Source organism: Molothrus ater, chromosome 8 (genome assembly GCF_012460135.2).
Source record: "Molothrus ater isolate BHLD 08-10-18 breed brown headed cowbird chromosome 8, BPBGC_Mater_1.1, whole genome shotgun sequence".
NCBI lineage: Eukaryota > Metazoa > Chordata > Aves > Passeriformes > Icteridae > Molothrus > Molothrus ater.
The window spans coordinates 4,561,742-4,581,730 of record NC_050485.2 but is presented as its reverse complement, the minus strand read 5'-3'; the positions used below and the strand labels follow the sequence as shown (position 1 = coordinate 4,581,730).

The 19,989-nt window shown below is 46.4% G+C and overlaps 1 protein-coding gene across 3 annotated transcripts in view; it reads right to left on the bottom strand.

Moving 5' to 3' along the window:
- The window catches only part of PRKG1 (protein kinase cGMP-dependent 1), a 412,591-nt gene that overhangs the window by 12,825 nt on the left and 379,777 nt on the right, over positions 1-19,989 (bottom strand). For all 3 annotated transcript variants that reach the window (XM_036404675.1, XM_036404673.2, XM_054515613.1), the window contains 3 exons: positions 14,116-14,212; positions 5,623-5,762; positions 649-738 (listed from right to left, as the gene is read on the bottom strand). In XM_036404675.1, the coding sequence (XP_036260568.1) occupies positions 649-738; positions 5,623-5,762; positions 14,116-14,212 (327 nt within the window). The remainder of the gene's footprint in view (positions 1-648; positions 739-5,622; positions 5,763-14,115; positions 14,213-19,989) is intronic.

Sequence of the window (19,989 nt, the reverse complement as noted above, 5' to 3'; positions counted from 1 at the left end):
GGCCATAAATCCCAGGAAATATTTATGGATATTATTTAGCAGTGTCCGTGTGGCAGAGCTGAGAGTTGAGATTCAGACTCACAGAGGGAGGGCTGCAAACACAGGGTTGGGGAAATGTGATTTAAAAATGGAGATGGGAAATTGTGATTTAAAAACTGTGACATCAAAAGGACCTGGAGCTGCTGGGGTGAATCCAGGGGAGGTCATGGAGATGCTCCAGGGCTGGAGCCAGGCTGGGAGAGCTGGGGGTGCTCACCTGGAGAGAAGGCTCCAGGGAGAGCTCAGAGCCCCTGCCAGGGCCTAAAGGGGCTCCAGGAGAGCTGGAGAGGGACTGGGGACAAGGGATGGAGGGACAGGACACAGGGAATGGCTTCAAAATGACAGAAGGCAGGGCTGGATGGGATATTGGAATTGGGAATTGGTCCCTGGCAGGATGGGGAGGGGTTGGAATGGAATTCCCAGAGCAGCTGGGGCTGCCCCTGGATCCCTGGCAGTGCCCAAGGCCAGGCTGGAGCAGCTGGGACAGTGGAAGGTGTCCCTGCCCATGGCAGGGGTGGCATTGGATGGGATTTAAGGTCCCTTCCAAGCCTTCCAGCTGGAATTGTGACATGTAAAACATCTCACAGTGCAGGACAAGCCCCAGCTCACCTGTCCCTGAGAATTGTCCAGAGCTCTCCCCCCAGGCAGGCCTCCATCAGCATGTACAGGTACTTGCTGTCCTTGAACGTCCTGTAGAGCCTGAGGGTGGCAACCAGAAAATCACAAATAAATCCATTATCTGAGCACTAAACTCGCTGGTTTGACAGAGTTTAGAGAGGTTGAAGTGCTCTTCCTCTTCCTCCCAGGAAGGAATGTGGAGGAAAAACTGCCTCAGGGGATGGGCTGGGCTTTGTGAACCCATCCTCGAGTTCTGGACTGTGCTCCAAAACCCATGCTCTGTGCTCAACAGGATTTTCTAATGATATTACATTAATTGGACTTATAGATGTGTTCAATAATATTAAATAACTATGGTGAAAAAAAAAAACAGAGATTTTTTTTTAATTGGTTTTAATATTCAGCTGCTTTTGTACTTCCTATTCCATGTGTGGCTTTATCCACCCAGGCTTCCAGCAGGGTGTGGATACAGGAAAGGTTTCTTTGCAGGTAGTTTGGACAGTAATTTTAATTTTTTGTAAATTTTTTGGTCATTAATTAAGTAATTAATTTTTGTAATTAATTTGTAACTTTTGGATAATAATTTTAACAATTTCTGCAGCAGAAAGGAATGCTGAGGGCGACTCCTGGTGCAATTCCTGCATTCCTGGCAGTTTCCAAGAGTTAAAAATTCATGACTTCAAAATTCCAGGCGTTAAAAATTCCAGGCATTAAAAATTCCAGGAGTTAAAAATTCCAGGAGTTACAAATTCAACAGCTGCCACCACATGATGGAAATGAAACCAGGTGGGTTTTGCAGATTCCAGCACTTCCCTGCTAATCTCAGTTATTATTTTGACAGAGCTGTGTAATGGATCAGCAGGAAAACACTGCAGGATTTGGTTCCTTTGATGACATCCATTTCTATTTATATAACACCAATGGTCAGTTATAACTGACCATTAATAATGCTATAATTGATGGTTTTAATAAAAATCCCCCCACTTATTTCTTGCCACTTGGACAAAATATCATTTATCTTAATACACATTTAATCGCTATTAAAGTTTACAGAAAACTTCAAGAATCCCAAATGTAATTTCATGTTTTTAATTGCTTGGTAATTTAAATTACCAAGTACTGAAGTACTTTCCCTAATTAAGGCAGCCCTGCTGAAAATTTTATGGGCATTAAATCTGGCCTAAAATGCACAGATTAAAAAAAAATCAAATATTATTTATCAGCTATCATGGAAGCATAACGTTTAGACACATGAAAGGACATTATTTCCTAAGTTTAAATGACAGAATATTTGAGTAACTCCTTTATTTATTTCTTTATTCCTTGAAATATTTGCACTTGTTTGGCACCTGATCCAAGCCAGAGCATTTTGTTCTGTTTGAGTTTCAGTTTATATAAAAGTCAATTTTATTTAGGGCCACTTGGCCTCTCCTGCTCCTTTTGCCTGGTTTATTCATTTTAATAACCAAACCAAATTATTCTTCAAAGACTTTTTAACAAACACAATGAATTAAGAAAATGACCCAATTCATCAGGAATTTTGTCTTTCCCATTCTAACATCCCAGCGGTTGTGTCCTTGCTCTGAGATTATTTTAAATCCACCTTTCATCTATCAGCTCAAAACTGAATTAATCTACGGAAATATTCAAATTTCTGCCCTTTGCACCCCCCAAAAAATTATCCCAGCTGGTCCAAGAAATTGAATAAACAAGTTATTGAATAAACAATAAATAAGTTGAAGAATTTTAGGATAGATACTATAGGAAAACTTCAAATCCCCGTGGATGGGCAAGAGTTTGATAAATCAAATATCTTCTAGCAATAGCAAAAGGTTGGACTTTGTGACTTGTAAAGTCCCTTCCCAGAGCAGGGTTTCCATGGGATATTAAATGTAATTCAGGGATGGTTGTTGCTGCAAAAGGTGGGAAACACTGCAGGATATGGAAGGAGAAGATGCACAGTTAAAACAGCCTTGTTCTGCTTCCCTGCTGAAGGTTGAAGAGTGGGAATTTCATTTATCAGCCATGAGTATCACTGGCTCCATTAAGAAATGTTTGGAGGCTTAGGTTCTATTTAGGAGTGGGTATTTCTGGGAATGATGGCTTGGCTGGCCCTGCACTTCCCCTCTCATCCCAAAACAGCTCAGCCTTCCAAAAATCCAGAGGCTGGAATGGCTGGAATGGAATTCCCAAATGGGAATATTTGGCTCTGGGCTGGGTTACAGGGAATGTTTCAGGATCCAGGAGCACATCCTGAAGGGAACGGCAGCCGGGCAGTGTCAGGCTCCAGTGATCACCCATGAATCACCGCAGAAGCCATGGGGAATCCCAGGGATGAGCCTGGGAAGGAAACACCCCCTGAGTGCCCCAGCCTGGCCACATGCTTCCCTCTGGAATCATCCCAGGGGTTTGGTTTCACCCTGGGTTTGTTTGCATCTCCTGAGCAATTTCAGGGAGCAGGGCTGATCTCCTAAGGCAGAGGAATTTTCCAGGGATCTCTGAGGGTGGGATGAAGCAGCCTTGGCTTGGATGCCCTTCAAGGTGGCTTCAGGGATGCTCAGCACCCACAGCTCCATCCTGACCTACAGCATTGGAAAAATCCCCTTTCTGTAGTCCTTGAAAATCTAGGGAATTCACAGAATCCATAGAATTCACAGAATCACTGGGTTGGAAGAGACCTCCAAGATCATCGAGTCCAACCCAGCCCCAACACCTCAACTAAACCCTGGCACCCAGTGCCATATCCAGGCTTTGTTAAACACATCCAGGGATGGGGACTCCACCACCTCCCTGGGCAGACCATTCCAGAACTTTATCACCCTTTCTGTAAAAAACTTTTTCCTGATATCCAACCTCTATTTCCCTTGACACAGCTTGAGACTGAATGCTGTTATGAGGGTGGAAACAACCAAAAAAGCCCCTTTTATTCCCTGGAGATGTGCTTAGGTTTGGGGCAGGGAGATGGCTTTAATGTGTTTTCCAGTGAGGAGTCCAGGCATGATGAACTTGAGTTGTCAAATATTCCCTAAAGAGAAATTCTGGACACAGCTGCTCATTGTCATGGCATTGTGTCATGTCAAAGGATCAAGCCTTGCCTTCCAGCTTCCCTTATTGGGAAGGAAAACTCAGAAATTGGGAAGGAAAAGTAAAAGTAACCTTGAGCAGGGGCAAAGCCAAGTCATGACAATATATAAATATATATATATATATATATATATATATATATATATATGTATGTATGTATGTATATGTATATATAATTCTTGATGGTGAGTCCAGTGCCTTGAAAAAATCCCTTCACCAGGATTTCTTCTCCTGGGAAGATGAGAAGCCTCAGAGAAAAAACAATATTTTCTCATTTGCTTCTCCCTGTTTTGCTGCTTTGGAATGTGGTCTGGATATTGTTTACCAACTGGTCAATGTTTGATTGGTTCCATGTGAATTGTTTTTAATTAATGACCAATCACCATCGGCTGTGTCAGACTCTGATGAGTCAGTCATGAGTTTTCATTATTATCTTTTAATCTTCTGTCATTATCCTTTCTGTACTCTTAGTATAGTTTAGTATAGCATTCTTTAATATTATAGAGTATCTTAAAATAATAAATTAGCCTTCTGAGAACATGGAGTCAGATTCACTCATCTCTCACCTCGTCCTGGGGACCCCTGCAAATCCCACAGGGCCTAAAGGAGCTCCAAGAGAGCTGGAGATGGACTTGGGTCAGGGGACACAGGGAATGGCTTCCCAGTGCCAGAGGGCAGGGCTGGGTGGGATATTGGGAATGAGGAATTGTTCCCTGGCAGGGTGGGCAGGCCCTGGCACAGGGTGCCCAGAGCAGCTGGGGCTGCCCCTGGATCCCTGGCAGTGCCCAAGGCCAGGCTGGACACTGGGGCTGGGAGCAGCCTGGGACAGTGGGAGGTGTCTCTGCCCATGGCAGGGGTGGCACTGGGTGGGCTTTGAGGTCCCTTCCCACCCAAATCACCCTGGGATTCCACATGGATCATCTGGCAGCACCAGCGAGCTCTGCCCAGCACCTTCCTCCTGTTCCACACCTCCATTCCCGTGCAGGAGGGAGCTGAAGACTTTTCCCTGCCATGTCTGATCCCTGTGGGGCTCCCTGGCCCGCTGGAGCAGTGGGGAGTTTGGCAGTCATATTTTCTGGAAAAATCTCTCTGCCCAGGATTTTCTCCTGGGAAGCTGAGAAGCCTCAGAGAAAAAGGAAAAAAAAAATTCTTATTTAATTTGCTTCTCCTTTGTTGTGCTCACATGTGGAACGTGTTTGGAGATTGTTTATCCAACTGGTGGTTGTTTCATTGGTTTCATGGGAATTGTTTTGACTCTTTGGCCAATCACAGTAAAACTGTGTCAAGACTCTAGAAAGAGTAATGAGTTTTCATTATTAGCTTTTGAGCATTTAGTAAATATCCTTTCTGTATTCTTCAGTATAGTTTAGTGTCACAGACATCTTTTATGAAAAATCCTTTCCTTAGGATTTTTCCTCCTGAGAAGCTGAGGGGCCTCAGGAACAAAATGTAAGCAATGGTTATCTGCTGCTGTGGAATGCAACAGGTGCATCTGGGATTGGGCTCATGTGGTTGTTTCTAATTAATGGCCAATCACAGTCAGCTGGCTCAGACTCTCTGTCCGAGACACAAACCTTTGTTATCATTCTTTCTTTTTCTATTCTTAGCTGGCCTTCTGATGAAATCCTTTCTTCTATTCTTTAGTATAGTTTTAATATAATATATATCATAAAATAATAAATCAGCCTTCTGAAACACAGAGTCAGATCCTCATCTCTTCCCTCATCCTGGGACCCCTGTGAACACAGTCACAGTTTAGTATAGTGTTCTTTAATATAAGATGGTACCATAAAATAATAAATTAGCCTTCTGAGAACATGGAGTCAGATTCATCACTCCTGCCTCATGTGGGGAACCCCACAAATCCAGCAGGGCAGGTACCTGACGATGAAGTCGGAGTGGGCGCTCTGCATGATCTGCTTCTCGGAGCGGATGTGCTCCTGCTGCCGCGTGTCCACGATGTGCCGCTTCTTCAGGATCTTCATGGCGAACGTCTTGGCCTCCTCGCTCTTCAGCTGCACCTGGGAGGACAGGACAAGGTCACACACAGACCACAGCTCCGCTGGAGTGCCGCCTCCCTGCCAGCAATCCCACCGGCCTGCCTCCCAGGAGCTCCTCCCACCTCTCCAGTCAAAACATGATCCAGGTTTGTAACTGCATGGCTGACTCCTAAAAAAGCCTTTTCTAAATGTCACAATTGTTAGGGAAAAGCCAAATGTGGGTGTTGCTCTGGGGTCTGTGGAAACCCAGAGCACGGGGAATATTTCTCTGACCCTGACCCCCAGTGGAGCACTGACTCTGACCCTCGTTCATGAAGAAAGTTTCCCAGACTTCAAGATAGGCTGGAACCCAAAAAAGTGTGCAATAGATTACAGAGAGCAGTGTAGGTGTATCACTGGGTGAGAAATTGAGGTTTTGGGATTTTTAGTGTGCTGTGGATGGAAGCAAGATGGAGGGCACAGGGTGTCACCCTGGGTTCTTCTTCATGCTGCTTCTTCCTCCTTCTCCATGGGTTTGGGTGGCATTTTGTCATTGGGCAGAAAAGTCCCCATTGCAGCTCTGCTGGATCAGTTATTGGGTTAAAAGGGAAAATAATCCAGGTGTCAGCTCTTAACTGGATAGTTTAGTCTTAAAAGACCTTGTAACAAGAGATTGTTGCCATTTTGTGCCTTGCTGCCAAACTCATGGTTGTGAGACTGTTTTACTGATAAGAAATAACAAACACCTGAGTCTGAACATGAACTACTGTCTCAAGTGCCTTCAATGCAGACCCAGCCCAGCAGCACTCCCTGCTCATGGCTTGGCTTCTCACCTTAAGCCTCTGCCCCCTATTTTTAGCCTGCTTCCCCAAGCTGAGGCTGACAGGAGTTGTTTGCTTGCTCTCAGGGTAACCCTGGCAACTTCTGAACCCTGAGCCACGCCGAGGGGCAGGTCCCCATCCCAAATCCAGCTGGAAGGCAGCCAGCCTTCCCATCCTGGCCAACCCTCTCAAAGAAACCCCGCTGTTGACCTCCCAGGCCTCCAAGTCTGCTGAATTCCCCCAGCAGCTGCTCACAACAATATTCCAGTGAGGTGCTTTCCCCTTGTGGAGCACGAGGTGCCATCTGGCAACTTCTGTTTGGGTGGCCTTGTAGGAATTTGGCTTCTGCCAGAGGGAAGCAGCTTGGTTGTCACTGAGCCCTGTCAGAAGCCCAGGCTGCCTTTAGGGTTAGGAGGCAACACTCAGGCAATCAGAATTTATTTAATGTCAGATCTGGTTTTGTATTGCTTTGCTGACAGGAATGTGGGTGCATACGAGACACGGCACTTTTGTAGAACCATGGAATGTGCTGAGTTGGAAGAGCCCCTCAAGGATGATTCAGACCCCACTCCTGGCCCTCACACACCTCAATAATCCCACCATGTTCCCAGGAGTGTCATCCAAAATTCCCCCTGGGCTTTTCCCAGGCCACACACCCTGAACTTGAACAGTTTCTTGTCCACCTGCTTTGTTCTGGTGTGGTTCAGGGATCAGGGAAACACTAAGAAGGATGGGATTCCCATATAAACACCAGGAAGGGTGGGATCCCCAGGGAAACACCAGGAGGGATGGGATGGGATCCCCATGGAAACACCAGGAGGGAGGGGATGGGATCCCCATGGAAACACCAGGAGGGAGGGGATGGGATCCCCATGGAAACACCAGGAGGGGTGGGATGGGATCCTCATGGAAACACCAGGAGGGAGGGGAGGGGATCCCCACGGAAACACCAGGAGGGAGGGGATGCCCCTGGAAACACCAGGAGGAATGGTGGAATGGGATGGGCTTTAAGGTCCCTTCTACCACTCTGGAATTCTATGGGCAAAGAAAGGCAGGGAAAAAGAAGAGATGCAGCCCCTCTGGCTTTTCCATATCCCTGTTTCATAGGATCACAGGTATAGGAACCACCCCAAAATCCTTCCTTTGCTTTATGGTTTTAAACTTCTGCAGTTCCCAGGGCACACAGAGAACACCAGGCCTGATTTTTGTCTGGTTTTTAACACTTACACAGAAATAAATATGGTTTTACACCTTGGTGCTGTCTCAGGCTGGCTGGGAAAGTGGGTATTGAAGAGATGAAACCCAGAGCTCAATGGAAAAGAGGAAAAAAAAGAATTATGTGTTTCTTATCCTTCCTCCTTCCCTACCTGTATTCCCTATAAATCATCCCTATGTGTGTGATATACAGCCTGCAAATCCAGCAATTCCTGTGCTGATCCAATCCCAGCTGAACTTGGGAAAGCGGAAACTTTCATAAATATTTCCCAGGATGCAGAACAAGCCCCCAGAGAAGGATTTATTTCTGTGACTGAACATTCCAGGATATTTCCAAAGGATGGAGAGACAGGACACAGGGAATGGCTCCCAGTGCCAGAGGGCAGGGCTGGATGGGACATTGGGAATGAGGAATTGTTCCCTGGCAGGGTGGGCAGGCCCTGGCACAGGGTGCCCAGAGCAGCTGGGGCTGCCCCTGCATCCCTGGCAGTGCCCAAGGCCAGGGCTGGAGCAGCCTGGGACAGTGGAAGGTGTCCCTGCCATGGCAGGGGCGGTGGCACTGGGTGAGCTTTGAGTCCCCCACTCACCACAGTTTCCCCTCTGTGTCCCTCTGAATCTCCAAAACAAAGATGCTCATCCAAGGGAATTTTGCTTCCTGTGGAACTCTTCCAATAGGAAGGAGCCAGAAATCCATGCTCTGCTGAAATGTGGCTATTTCCCCACCACATGAAGTAAGAACTGACTCAACAGCAGCACTCTGGGAGCTGAATTCCAAGTGCTCCTGCTTGCTGGCTATTGCCAAGGTCCTGCATTTTCCCTGTTTCCCAGCTTGATCTGGTAGAACAGACCAAAATAGCAGCAGCTGTTGCTGAGAGCAGCATTTGTAAGCTGAGCTTTCCTAATCCAGGCAGCTGCACACACAGAGGGACTGCTCCTGTCCCAGCAAGAGGGGACAGCCTGCTCTTCCTCCTGAAGGGATTCCTCTTCTCCCAGGATGGAAGAGAATTCCCCAAAATCAGCCAGAGGGGTGGTCAGGGTCTGCTGCCAGGGAACAGGGACAGGACAAGGGCAAAGGGCCTCAAGCTGGGCCAGGGGAGGCTCAGCTTGGACAGCAGCAGCAATTTCTGCATGCAAAGGGTGCTCAGGCCTTGGCAGGGGCTGCCCAGGGAGCTTTGCAGTGCCCAGCCCTGCAGGTGTCCCAGCAAGGGCTGGAGGTGGCACTCAGTGCTCTGGGCTGGGGACAAGGTGGGCACTGGGCACAGCTGGCACTCCATGGGCTGGCAGGGATTTTCCAGCCCAAATGATCCATAAGGATTTTTAGGAGCCTTTCCACATTTCCTGAGGCCAGATTCAGCCTCTCTCCTCACCTAAGTTTAGAGAGAAATGATAATTTGCATATCCAAATTAGATTCCCACTCCCTACATCAACCCCAACATTAATTTAGGGTTGGCTACAGAACACACTGTGCTGGGTTAGGCTGGAAAATAAGTCAAGACTTAAATAAACTCCACCTAAGACATGGCTCAGGGTAGTTGTGGCTCCCCTGGATCCCTGGAAATGCTCAAGGCTAGGCTGGACAGGGCTTGGAGCAGCCTGGGACAGTGGAAGGTGTCCCTGCCCATGGCAAGGGTGGAATTTTGGAGCTTTAAGGTCCATTCCAACCCAAACTATCCTGGGATTCTGGAATTTTAGCAGAAGATGAGAAGAAAAACCATGGAGCAAAAGTGAAGTCTACAAGACACATTGTAGGCTGAATTTTGAAGGATGAATCCTTCAAAATTAATTCCAAGTGGGCAGCAGGGTGGAAACTGTCCATGACAGTGACTTTATTTTTTTTTTTTTAGTAATCCAGATTTCACTGGTTGGGAAAGCCCTAAATTTCCTATCCCAATTAGAGCACTAAGGGACTCTACAGAAAAATAATCTGCAAAATTATACACTAAGAAGACATTCAAAAAAGCAAATTTACCAATTGTTAATCAAATACTCAACTGTGCTAAACCCCTTTAACTACACATCCTGATCGCTGTACTGAAAACTGATTTTTGTTGCTTGACAACAAACACAACCAGGTTTTTTATGAGTAAATATATTGGGCAAATATACTAAAAATTGGGCAAATATACTAAAAATTTCATCTCTCTATAAAGCCCAGAAGGAAAAATGATTTTACAGAAATGTCTGGAAGCAAAAGGCTAAAAAGCAGTGAGGAATGTCAAGGGTTTCATGCAAAAAATCATTCCAAGGAAAAGTAAATAGAGGAAGAAGAATTCTATGGCTAAGGGATGTGGGAAATGGAAAAACTCACTGCTGTGGCATCTTGGAAATATCAAATGGAGCTAAACTCCAACAATCCCATACATGATCCTGTTCTGATTCCCAGTTTGGATTTGTCTGAAATAAAAAAACTGTTTTTATGTTTGATTCCTGCCTTCAACTGGAGCTGAAATCTCTGGCTCAGCTCATATCCTGGTCCAGCCTCTGCCCAGATTTGATGGGCTCCCAATGTATCCCATCTTCCCAAACTTTGCCAAGAGCCCTTTCCATGAACAGACAAGCCCAAGTATGTTTCCATCTACAAAGGATGCCTTGAGTTTCAACAGGAATTCAAAACCCAGGGAAAATTAAAACATGGCCCTGTAGTGGTGGGACAAAAGCAAACATCCTGCACATGCTGGAGAAGGGAATATGCTGCAAATGTTGGAAAAGGATGAAAAAAAGGGTCAGACCATCCCCAGGATTTTGCTGAGCTCAGAAAGAGTGATGTTGTCAGGTGAGTTTGGGATTTCCTTGGGTATTTGGTCTCAAATTCCTCACTGAAATCCCCAAATCTGCTCCCCTTCATAGCAACCAAAAGATCCATTCTTTCAAAAGCTAAAAAATTCACAGAATCCAGGGATCACTGAGGCTGGAAAATCCCTGCCAGCCCATGGAGTGCCAGCTGTGCCCAGTGCCCACCTTGTGCCCAGCCCAGAGCCCTGAGTGCCACCTCCAGCCCTTGCTGGGACACCTGCAGGGCTGGGCACTGCAAAGCTCCCTGGACAGCCCCTGCCAAGGCCTGAGCACCCTTTGCATGCAGAAATTGCTGCTGCTGTCCAAGCTGAGCCTGCCCTGGCCCAGCCTGAGGCAATTCCTGACAATTAAACCCCAAAATTAGGAGAATTTCAAGAGAAAAAAAAAATACCTTTCTAATAAAAAACTTTGCATTACCTAGGAAAAGCAACTGGCTTGGGGATTAGAAATGGGACACAGTTGGAAATTTCCACCAATAAATATTTGGGCTCTGCATCTGCCAGCCTATCAGAAGACAATTGCAGCAGGTTTTTCCTCGTTATCTAATTAATTCACAAGTGGCTTTGTTTACAACACAGGCTGGAGGCTGGAAGAGTTTTAATTGCACTTCAGAAGCTGGGGCCAGATTTCTCTTAAAACCCAAATAAAGCTGAAAAATTCCATTGTGTCCACTTTGTACAGAGCCTGTAAAACATGGCTGTGATGTTTTATGTGCATGTTTTTATTTGTGCCTCTAGAAATCCCCATATTGCAAAGGAATTTTGCTTTTTGGGGCCACCACGAGGCCAGAAGGAGTGTAGAAGACAAGGATGTGATTTCTTAGTCTCCCTGTGCTCAGCCATCACCTACAGGCACCAATTCCATGGGAAAATGACTCCAGTCCTGGATATTGAGCTACTCCAATGTATTTATTTCAGAGCTGTCAAAAATAATCTTGATTTAAACCCAGAAGAACTGACCTGGAGCAGATACTCAGGAGCACAGGACTTGAGTGAAAAGGAAATTAAAGAACAAAGCCAAGAGCAATAAAGGTGAGCAGAGATGATTTCTGAGGGCTGGGGACACCTGCCCTCCATCCCTGTCACATGAGGTGACATTCCCTATGCCAGTGGCACTTGAAATTCCTATTTTCCTGATGTTAATCCTGGATCCCACCTCAGAAGATGCTCAGCTGACATAAAGCAGGGAGGCTGAGCTGTAAAAATCCCAAAAAGTCCTCTCCTGCCATTTGCTGTGGTTCCTCCAATGCTGGATGATTTATCCCTCAAGAAAAACTTAGATAAAAGTTGATTACATAGCCCAGTTTGGGATGAAAGGAGCATCCATAAGGATGTTGGAAGAGCCACCAAAAAACTGAACAAAAACCCACTCATTCCAAAGCTTTGGAATTTTTTTCCTGAGATACAGAAAACAAAACAGCCTGGAAAATCAAGACAAAAGGGGATTTCCATGTGTAATAGCTGTGGAATTGAAAATAATTTCTATTTTAGGCCGTCTGACCTAAAAGCCTTATCCTTGTGCATGGATGCATGGAAAGGGTGACCTCTCCAAGGCACCAGCATTCCAAGAGGTGTCTGGAAAGCCACATCCATGGAATGTTATTTATTCTTGGCCAATCCCAGCCCCACACATTCCAGTTGCCCTCTCCAGTGGTGACGTTCTGAGGCTCCATGCCCAAAGCTATAAAATCCCTTTTCCTTGCCACATCCTTCACTTTTTTGATCCATTTTACTCCTGGAAAGCACAAAAAGTGTGAATGTTTTCCAGGAACATTCCTGCACTTCCATATTCAGGCAATAAAAGAGCTGATTCCTCTGATATAGTTCACATTTTTAGCCCGAAGCAATAAACCATATTATTAATGGAGGAGGTGGAAGCATGAGGCAGCAATTCCAGGCTCAGTTTTGACAAAAGGAATATTTCCTTGGCTTTGTAACAAATTTCCTTCTGTGGTAAAGAAAAAGAACAAAATCTGGTGTGCTGAGCTACAATTTTAAATATGTTTTATCTGTGTGCAGTTCAGTGCTACAAAAAATGAGTTTATCCAGCATCTTCCTGCTCAGGAGAGGGGCACCCGCCTCTGGAAGAAAACCTCTGGGAATGTTTTTCCCACCTCAGGTGCCTCCAGGGTTTCTTGGAGGCTTTTGAGGTGTGAATATCTGCTCAGAATGGAATATTCCTACTCGAGCTGACACCTTGAAGGGACAGAGCATCTCCTGTTCTTCCTCTCACCTGGGCCAGGGTCTCACATCACCAGGGTAGAGTTTTTGTCACTTTAAGGCTGTCCGTGCCACCTGGCCATGGCCACTGGTGAGGGTCCCACCAGCAGCCCCTCATGGACACGAACTCATGCACCTCCAAAGTTTTTGAGGTTGGCAAAACCCATTCAAAGTGAACCCAAAAGCTTCCCAAGGCTCAAACCAAGCCCCAGACTGGTGGGTCCCTCATTACAGGGTGGAGAAGCCAGATGTTAATTTAGGGGGCAAATCCCTGGTGTCAGGAGAGGAGGGAGGGACTTCAAAAGAGAGGCTGAGCGCAACCTCCTGCTCTAAAGCATCCTCAGCAGGTGACTCCTTCAAAATACTCATAAATTAAATATTCATGAACAAAATAACCACAGATTAAACCCCAAACCCCAGGAAGGGCCCACAGATGTTCTTTCCTCCACAGGATTTCACATCCAGCCAGGAAAACTCAGGAATAAACCACAGGGAAGAGCAAGCTGGGCTTTGCACACCAAATCTCCTCTTTATGTCACAAATAACCACCAAAACCACCCAGTTTTGCCCATTTTACTATTCCTCAGCTCCCACAGGGTTATGGAGTGGAGGCTTCCCTGAGGTTTTGTGGTGGCAACAGTGACTCTGTTCCCCTTGTGCCCGGGCTTGCAGGAGTTCCTGACATTCTGCACCAGTGTCTGGTGTCCGGAGCTCCTCCTGGTGTAACCCAACTCCCTCTTCCTACTCCAAGGTTTTGTGTTGCCTTGGTGCTGCAAACAGCTCCCCTCTGGCTCTGGTTGTGCTTTAAAGGAGACCACAGAGCTCCAAAGCTCCAAGCAGAACAAAAAGCAGGCTTGGATTTTGTCTTTTCTGCACAAAACCAGGCCCTCTTTGGGGTGTGTTGTCATGGGTCAGGTGCTGAGTGTTCAGCTTTGAGGACAACCAAGTGCAACCACTCTAGAAATGAATAAAAAACATGTGGGACAGGCTTTCTGCTGTTACTCTGAATCTGGTTAAATAAGATTTTAGGTTGGTCTTCCAATCCCAGCACTCACCCAATTCTCCAGGTTGTTTTTAAAAGGCCATAAATCAATGCCATAAACCACTTAAAAGAGAGAGGAGATGTGTGTTCCTCACTCAGCCTAGGACATAAATCCTCCTCGCCTACTGCAAACCATTTATTGGTACATTTTTTATGTCTCAGGAAACGTAAGGCAGCTTTCCTCACTAGACCATCCCAGCAGATCATTTTTCTTGGGGTTATTGGGGTGTGATAACAAAGAAAATTAAGCTTTTAACACGGCAATTGCATGAGGATGTCGCACAAAGAAGAAGAGGTCACCTACCAGCTCCACTCTCCCGAAGCCTCCGACTCCCAGGGTGTCGATGATGTTGAAATCTGACAGTTTCAGGTTGGCAAAGAAGGCAGCTTCGGCTTCATATCTGGAGGTTTTGAGGCGAAAAAACGGAAATTTCTTAGAGGTGCAAACCTGAGCAGCGCGCGCCGCCGCCACCCCCGAGCTGTGGGAGCCTGGGCCAGCCTTTACCTGCTGCACTTCCATCTCAGCTCTCAAAGTTCACTTTTCTGCTGCTCCCAATCCCAGCATGGCTCCGGAGGGCACGGTTTTCCAAATTTTCCAATTTAATGGGTTTTTTTTCCCATAGCAAACATCCCTACTGAGGGTGCAAAGCCAACGCCTGGCACCGCAATGCAGCTCCCAAGGCTGGGCATTTTCTATCCATCTTCTCCTGGGTGAGGTTTGCTCGTAAATATTTTGGTGTCTTTAAGGATTTTTGGAAGACAGAAGTCTCTCCTAGGAGTTTCTCATATCCACAGGCTGGCAGCAGTTTCTATAAATGTTTATTGGAAGTGGCAGGATCACTAAAGGTCCCTGGAGAGAAATCCCGGCCAGGTTTTATGAAATCAGATCTGATAAACTGCAAATGCCTGAAATGAATGACTTCAGGCAGAGATCAACATTCCTATAAGGATATCTTCATTTGTTCTCCTCCTATAAACCCACTCAGAGCAGCCATCCCAAGCCAGGAGGTCGCAAAATCCTGATGTTCTCTGTTTATCCCCACAACACCACGCGCTCGAGTAAGGAACACGCAACTCCAACCCGAGCAAGCCTGCCAGAATCAGCTTCCCATGCCTATCCATGACCATAATTCCCCCAAAATAGCTCCTTGTTAAGGTTTAGGGTATTTTTAGAAAGGCTTGGAGGGGAAATGGATGAGCATTATGGAGGATCCACCCCCTCCATAAAATGTGACATTTGTCTGCTGGAGAGTCCCTGGGCGTGTCCGACCTCTGGCTGTGGGTGACTTTATGGGAAAAGAGTTGGCTGGATTATGGAGGGAGGCTTGGAAGGTGCAAGGCTTTATTTCAGCTGGAATAACTTGCAATTAACAGTAGGGAATAATCACTGGAGGCTTTGCTCATGCACGGTAACAGCAGTGGGAAGATGAGCCACCATCCCACTCCCGTGGCCACCTGGCCAGCTTTGGGACATTCCCACCCTGATTATTGCATTAACAGATTCACTTCAAACCACCTCCTCTGCTCTATTTAAAACCTCAATGCCAATGGGAGAGAGAGAGAAAAACTCCATCATTTTCCAAGTGAAAAGGGAAACGTAAAAATAAGAGTCCAACAGTGTGAAAGGTCACATCACAAAGCCCCAAATCTGAGGCAATAAAACACAATTTTCTCCCAGGGGATGCTGTCAACAAATGACTTCAGCTCTGCTTTGTTTTTTATGCTGTCACCAGATCCTGTTGGTGACCTTGCTCCTGATGCATCTGACTTTGGAAGCCAATCAGCTCGGAGCCTGCTGTGAACTTGGGATAACCTTGTGTGCCACAGCTGCTCATTGATCCCTCCGTGCTCATCACGAGGCGAACGCTGAGCTGGCACTAAAAAAGGATTGAAATGTCCCCTTTCAAAGCACAGCAGAGCCATCATTTCAGGGCTGACAGAGCACTGAGTGCCTCTCCTTGTCATGATGAATGGACAGAGCATTTGAATACCTTTAATGATTTCTAATTGCCAGGAAGATGAAATCCCAGCGTGGAAAATTTCCTGCCAACTCACAAATAGAGGTAAAATTTCAGGGCCAGGGTCACACCATGGTCTGGGTTGGAAGGGACCTTCAAGACCACCTGATTTCAACCTCCCTGCCATGGGCAGGGAAACCTTCCTGGGTAAGGAAGCTGAAATCTTCTGGATTTGCATTGGAACATGTCAAAAAAACCTGTATTATTTTGCTTAGAAAAATACTTGCTGCATTCTCGGGATTGCTTTGGGAAATCCCTTGGCTAATTCCCTCTGCCACACTCCTTGGATGTAGTGAGAACACACAAGTGCAGCAAAGCAGATGAGGCAAATTGGATGCATTTTTTTTCCTAAATACAGTGCAATAAACATCCAAACCCTAAAAGAAATGCCAAAAATATGCAGTGAAACCAAAACACAGGTAAAATCAAGCAAACAAGCCCTTCCCATGCCCACAAACAACAGTCCCACTGGAATTCTGTTTTATTCCCAGCTACAAAAGTCCAAGTCCACTTAAACACCAAATTCCTATAAATTAAGTTGCTATTCATTCCAAACCTGCTAAGCTGAAGGATAAATATCTTCAGAAAAAAGATGAAAATACAAATATTCCCAAGCTAAATCAGAACCCAGGGGCATGATCCTCATCATGGAGTTTTAGAATTCCTTCCAAATTCCTGAAGCTGAGTGTGCTGCTCCCTGAACAGAAGCTCCCAAGGTTCTGCAGTGTGAGCTCCTCACTCGACAGAACGATGGTAAAAAACATCTGTGGTGTTTGATTTTTACCTCCCAAAGTAAAGAGGCACTGGGAGGGCAGTGCTAAGGAACACAGAAGGCAGCTTCTGTAGTATAATAATAATAATAAGAAGAATAATAAGAAGAATAATAAGAAGAAGAAGAAGAATAAGAATAAGAATAAGAATAAGAATAAGAATAAATTGATCTTTTTCTGTAGGAAAATGTTCAGTTCTGGATCAGCATAAAGAATCTGCAAGTCAGGAATGTTTGGGATATTCACAGGGTGGCTCAGGCTGGAAGGGATCACAGCTGGTGTCCCCTCCCTGCTTCAGCAGGGCCATCCCAGAGGCCAGGGCACAGCATTGTGTGCACACAGCTGTGGCCCAGCCCCAGGACAGAGGTGGGATGAGAGGAGGGACAGTTTGACCCCACTTGTGTAGGATGAGGTGGGAATAACTCGCCCCTTTGTGGAACAAATCCACCTGTGCCAGGGCAGGGTGCTTTTCTCCACCTTGGAGATGCCACAACCTCATGCCATTCCTCTTTAATCAGAAAGGCAGTTTTATTGTAAATCCCAGCCTTATGCCAGTGCTTGGAGACTTTCCAAATAATCAAATGCTTGTCTGACTCTGGAAGAGTTCAAATTCCTGAATTAATTGATGGGAGGAGTGCTGGGAAGACACCTTGGAGGCACAAGTGGCATCACAGGCACACACTGGAGCTGTGCACTCAAGAGGCCTGAACTTCCTGCACTGGGATTTCTGGGCTTGATTGTCTCCAGTGGAATTAGCTGTAATTAAGAAAGAGCCTTTCCCTGGATATTTTGGTAATTGTGCTGCTCACCCCAGGTCAAAATGCCAGGAAAATCCTAGCTGGAAGTGCACAAAAAGAAAAGATCCAGGGAAGGTGTGATCCAAAAGCAATGAACAGTCTGTTCTTTATTAAAGAGCTTTTAAAATGAAGGCTGAGCTTTTCACAGGAGCTGGTGGGACACCAGGAATCAACTCCCAGTGTGCTCCTCATGGAACTTTTTGCTTATTGAAGCAGGTTTTTGTCACCCACTGACACTAGTCCACCCTTGGCAGGGCTCACAGCCCACTCCTGGAGGTGACAGCAGAGTGGGACCTCAGAGAGCAGCGCAGGAGATGTTCAGCTCTGAGTTAGGCAGGAGCATCCTGGAGAGCCTCCAAGCTCTTCTCCCAGATTCCCTGTGAATCTGAATGGCAGAAACCTCCTGAAAGCTCCTCTGGAAGAGCTTGGGGCTCAGGAATACCACTGCTTTCCCTGCCTCCAAATAAAATACCTGTTCCTGAGGAGCTGCCTGGCCTCAGCCTCCTCTTGGGCAGGGACAGGCACCACATACAAGACATCAGAGCAATCAGGGGGCTCAGGAGGCAATTCCACCTTCCAATATCCCAATCCTTTGAAATGGCAGTGCAGGAGCCACAGCCCAAATGTCTGGGCAATGCTGTGCCCAAGGGGAGAGGAAATCCTGTGGCTCCTCACACTCCTGGAAGTTTCCCAGCATTTAAATGAGCCACTGCCTCCTAGGATGGTGATTGCTCTGAGAGATATTTCAAGCTTTGCCTCCTAAAACGATGAACAACAACAAAATAATTAAATAATCTTGTTACCCAGGCAGCTGATAAACTAGAAAATGTGAGGAGCAAAGGTTTGCAATTACCCAACTGCTCAGCTCTGCTGAAGTAGCTCCTGATTCCCATCCTAACCATGTTGGGAAACATCAGACATCTGTTAGCAAACTGTCATCTCCAGAGAAAACTTGGCTCCTCTCCACCTGCAGCCTGCCAGCCAGCCAGGAATTGCAACCAAATGAGAACCAATCACCCTGATCCGAGCAAATGCCACCAGTTTGGGGGGATAAATCCAGAATTTGGGAGCCTTCCCCACTGGCAGACACCAGCTTTGTTTAACAAGCAGCCTTTAATTTGGGTTTTTGGTCAGCCAGGTCACTACCTCACCCGTCACTGAGGAAAAGCATTTCTGAAGATGGAAATTATGAAATCTCTGCAAAAACTGGGAAAAGTGGAGCTGCAGCACCTGGATGGTGATGATCATAGCCAGCCTGAAAGGAGATACAGGTGAAATGAGCCTGAGATCCACAGGTGGGGTGAGGAGGGAAATACATCCCAAAACTAAACCTTATTTCTGTGCCCGCTAAAAGTCCTTTCCTTATGGTTTTAAGATACAGTGAGATTCTAAAAGGGTCAGAGAATCATGGAATAGTTTGACTTGGAAAGGACCTTCATGATCATGTTGTTCCAACCACCTTCCACTAGGCCAGGTTTCTCCCAACCTTTTATTAACACTTCCAAGATGGGGCAGCCACAATTTATTTCTTATTAAATGCTGCTTCAGCTGATGGGGCACTTAAAAAAAATCTGTGTAAAAGAAAGCAAAAATTCCCCCAAATCTTCAGTTCTGTGACTATTCTAACTCTCCATCTGACTGTCCATAATTTTAGCTGGGATGAAATGACCCACCTGGGTCTGGTCCATCCATGGCCCCCTGCCTGCCTGGTACCCTCAAATCATGTAAAGCTCCCTAGATTGGATTTGTGCTGTGTCAAATTTGAGTGAAGGTGAATAATGGGAAGTGGCAGGGACATGGCTGCAATTCCTGTCACCAGGAGGCTTCGTCCTTGAAAGTGATGGAAGGAGGAGCAGATGCAGCAAATGGTGGTAGGGCTGCCACAGCTTCCCTTCCCTTCCCTGCTGGCTCCAATGGCTCCAAAAAGCTCAGGATCACATCTTTCCCAGGGTTTTGGGGCAATGGGGAATCCAGGAAGAGGTGACAGTGAAAACAAAAGCACCTTGTGTTGTGTCCATGTGAGATGTTGAGCTTCAGCTGTGCCCTGTTTGAGGGACACAGGCAGGGGACACAGGGGAGCAGGGACAGTCACAGGGCACTGACACAACCAGCAGGATCCAGAGCCTGGGAATGCCTGGAAGCAATTCCTGGAAGGCACTGAGAGCAAATCCCTATTTCTTAGTGGTGTGGTGCCACTCATCCTCTCAGAGGTCCCAGCCCTTCTTATCCAGCATTGTCTCTGCATATCCATCCATGGAGTCAGGATTTCTGGGGGAAGGTGTTCCTTGATGAACCTTTGCAGCAGGAAAAAACAACCAGGGCATGAACCCAACCCTTGCTGGAAAAGGCCAAACCTGCTCTCCAGACTTCTCCAGGATCTGAGCACCCCCAGGTCTCATGGATTAGCTGGAAGGGGGTGCTGGCCCCAAAATGCCCCTCAGAGGCAGAGCAGGCAGTGAGAGCAGGGAATAACAATGTCCTGAGTGTAGGGGTGATGCTTTGAGAAGGCTGGCCTAGAACAGAGCTAAAGAATAAAACAGGGATTTATTAAAAGGCCTCCATGGATCCACCTTGGGCAGCACAAGAGCCCAGC